General features: G+C 66.3%; 1 protein-coding gene across 1 annotated transcript; it reads right to left on the reverse strand.

Moving 5' to 3' along the window:
- Window positions 1–133: 133 nt before the first annotated feature.
- On the reverse strand, window positions 134–1,513 carry IQANK1 (IQ motif and ankyrin repeat containing 1). The gene is made up of 4 exons (XM_049853812.1): window positions 1,283–1,513; window positions 1,087–1,177; window positions 881–1,015; window positions 134–808 (listed from the first exon to the last, which is right to left on the reverse strand). The coding sequence occupies exons 1-4, from the start codon at window positions 1,482–1,484 to the stop codon at window positions 490–492; spliced, it is 747 nt and encodes a 248-aa protein (XP_049709769.1). The 5' UTR covers window positions 1,485–1,513; the 3' UTR covers window positions 134–489.
- Between the last annotated feature and the right edge of the window lie 1,816 nt (window positions 1,514–3,329).

Genomic DNA, 3,329 nt, shown 5'->3' on the forward strand with positions numbered 1-3,329 from the left:
CCCCCTGCCTGTCTGTCCCCCCACCCACCAAGACCAAACCTCTGCCCCTTTAAGCCTGGGGCTGGCAGAGATTTGGGGGCCACTGACTGCCCTGGTCTGCCTGACCCAATTTGCCCTGCACTTGACTCTGGGCTGGGCTGGGCCAGGTCAGGTCAGAGAGGGACTGCTTGGCTTGCCTACACCCCAGAAACAACCATGGCACCCGCATGTGTGTCAGAACTGCGGTCCCTACACTTTTCAGTGCCAGATTTTTTGGGAAGTAGGTTACTTGGCCTTTCTGAGACGCCTCTGGGTGGACCCAGACCTCCAGACTCCGTTTGCACCGCTTTGGGACTCTGCAGACATAACTCCCCAAGTGCCCTGCAAACCAGTGTTCAGCCTTAGTCCAGCCTGGCTGAACCGGGCAGGCGCCCTCTGCCCGCCCGCAATCACGGACATGCGCGGTCCCCGGCACATGCAGAGTGGCGCAGCAACGTGGAGCCAGGCGCTTTACTGGGGCGGGTGCTGGAGGCTCGTGGTAGGCAGCAGCACGCGCACCGGGAGCAGCGCCTGGAGCTGTTCCACCGGCGGCCACTGCGCCTTGGTGACAAAGAAGAGGTGGAAGTGAGCCAGGCGCGCCGCCTGGAACTGGGTGGGGCCGTACTCGGGCCCATCGGCAGGGCGCAGCAGCGACAGGTACCGCTCCTCCTGCAGCAGCGCCCGGCTCAGCAGTTCCTGCGCCAGGCCCGCTTGCACTTCCTCCAGCTGCCGCTCTACCACCGGGAACATGTCCACCGCGCCTAGATCGAACACCAGCGGCTTCCCGTACCTGCGGGGGCGGAGTGGTGAGGGGGCGCCTGGGGCGTTCCCCACCTTGCACCCGAGCCCTGCCCTGCCTCACCTGAGTGCCCCTAGCAGAGCCAGCCGCATCCTCTCCGGACGCAGGTGCTCTGGGTTCATCGTGTCCAAGTAGTTAGTGTCCTGGTAGCGCAGGAAAGTGGCCGCCTGGCCTGAAGGATCGATGACAAGAGGCCACCTAGGGGCAGCCACTAGGTCACTTCTGTTTCTGGGCCCGACACGCCCCTCGCCCGGTCCCGGAGCACTGACCGGCCGTCGTTGCGGATGCGGTCGCCCACATCTTTTATCAGCACATCGTGCAACTCAGCCACCTGGCACTTCAGCCCAGGAACCTCTTCCTCTGTGGGGACATCAAGGTGGGGCTGATGGAGGGCTGGACCCCGATCCCCCCTCCTTGGGCCTTGCCTCTCCTGCCCCACTCCCCCAGTCCCCAGCCCTAGCCCACCCTCTTGGGTCTGCTCCCGCAGTGCCAGCCTGGCCATAGCCAGCGTCTCCTCGGCCTTCTGGGCCTCCCGCCGCAGTCTGTCCACTTGGGCCTCTGCGTCTTTGACGGCCTTGCAGGAGAGGTGGGGCTGACTACCACCGCTCCCACCCCCCTCTGCGCAGATCAGCCCCTCTGAACGTTTCATTCCTTCCGCACTGGACATGGTGCGGACATCTGGGGAGGGGGTAGATGTTTGGGAAGGGAAGGCAGGCCCAGGAACCCCCAGCCTGAGAGGGAGAGGCTCTGACTGTGAGCCAGAAGGGGTATCCAGAAAGAAGGGTGCACGCAAGACAGTTCGAAGCCAAAATGAGTTGGGCAGTGTAGCTCCAGCCGACCCTGCCGCATGCAGGTGTCGCCCACCTGCAGCGTGAGCTCGGCTCTGCCCATCTGCCTCCGCTCACACTTGTCGTGCTCCGTGATCCGACGGTTGAGCTCACAGTAGGCCTGCTGCAGCTGGGGCGCCCAGGGGCGAAGGCAGACGCTGGCCAGGGTACACCTCCGCCCTCCGTAAGGCCAGTCCTTCCGCCGCGGGCCCTCCAGGCTCCTACCCACCAGGCCCAGCCTCCCCGTTCTCCCGGGTCCCACTACCCGCACCCCGGCTTCTTCCCAGCCAGCCTCTCGCGGCCGGGCTCCGCCTCCTGCCCCGCCTCCGGCTGCCCCGCCCCGCCTCCCGTGGCCAGGCTCCGCCTTCTGCCTCGGCCGCGCCTCCCGCCGCCCGGCCCCGCCCCCACTGCCCCGCCCTTCCTTGGCCCCTCAGCCTCCTGTCCCGGCCCCGCCCCGCCCCGCCCCTCACGGCCGGGCCCCGCCTACCCAGCTCCGCCTCGCGAGGCCGGGCTCCGCCTCCTCGCCCCGGCCACTGTCCCGCTCAGGCCCCGGGCCGCCCCTCACCTCCTTGTGGCGCTGCTGCTGCTCCTGGGTCAGCTGCTGCACCCTGAAATTAAGGCTGGGGCGGGAGGGGAGGCGGGCAGTCAGAGCCGCTCCATGCCACCGCCCCGCGCGCCCCGGCCCGCCCTCGGGCACCGCTGAGCCTCCGCCTCCGTGTGCCGCTGCGCCTCCTGCGCGCGGCGCTGCCGCTCCGCCTCCATGTTCCGCAGCATGGCTTCGGTGAGGCTCGGGTCCCACGACTGCAGCACGCTGACCACCGCGTCCAGGGAGGCCACCTGGGGGGGCGATGGACCGGGCTCTCAGAAGCGTCCGCGCGCAACACCCGACCTGCGGGGAGGTAAAGGCGCAGGCCGGAGGAGTTACGGCGCCCCTCGCTGGTCGTGATGGGGCCGGAGCCGTGACCCGAGCCCCTGCCCAAGTCCAGGCTGGTGCCCACTGCCATAAGGAGGCTCCGAGGCTTCCCTTCCCGCTTCGGTCCGCTGCCTCGGCTCACACCCGCGCCCGGCGCTCACATTGGCGCCCCGAGCTCACGCGGGCACTCTGGCTCACACTGGCGCCCCAGCAGGCGCTCTGGGCCTCATTTTTTCCGGGGCAGTGAGAGCTTCCCAGGGCTGCATTGAGTAAATGAAGAGCATATATGAAAAGCACTTCCCAGCTGCTGAGAACAGGCTAGCCCCTCCCTTCCGTGGGCCATCCTCGGCATTTTCAGATTTTCAGCTGTTAAATGGATGACTGCAGGGCGGAGCAGAACAGGCCTGCCACAGGGACCCTGCTGTCCAAGGGACCGACTGGACGCTCACTAACCCCTAACCCGCGGTGGAAGGGGCTGGGGGGCCCCTCTTGGTGGAACCGGGTCTCCAAACAATGGGGTCAAAGGAGCCTTTATGGACTACTGGGCGGAGCCGTGGGAGAAAGCGATGCAGGGTCTGCACGTACGCTGGTGGAGGGAAGGACTTGTAAAACACGGGAGCCAAAACAAGGCAGAAGGACAGGCGGAGGGGCTGGTCAGCAGATGGGTAAGTGAATGGTGGTGGTGGTGTCAGGCGGGAAATGAATGAAGATGAGGGAGAGAGACATGTGAGTTGGGTGCCATTGACAGATACTCCGATAAAGTACAAATACA

This window comes from Elephas maximus, chromosome 15, assembly GCF_024166365.1.
Source record: "Elephas maximus indicus isolate mEleMax1 chromosome 15, mEleMax1 primary haplotype, whole genome shotgun sequence".
NCBI lineage: Eukaryota > Metazoa > Chordata > Mammalia > Proboscidea > Elephantidae > Elephas > Elephas maximus.

Coding starts and splice junctions, on each gene's coding strand:
- IQANK1 (XM_049853812.1), bottom strand. CDS start 1,484: ATGTCCAGTGCGGAAGGAATGAAACGTTCAGAGGGGCTGATCTGCGCA. Junction 1,178..1,282: donor GCGGGAGCAGACCCAAGAGG/GTGGGCTAGGGC, acceptor ATGTCCCCACAG/AGGAAGAGGTTCCTGGGCTG. Junction 1,016..1,086: donor CGCATCCGCAACGACGGCCG/GTCAGTGCTCCG, acceptor GGCTGCCCCTAG/GTGGCCTCTTGTCATCGATC.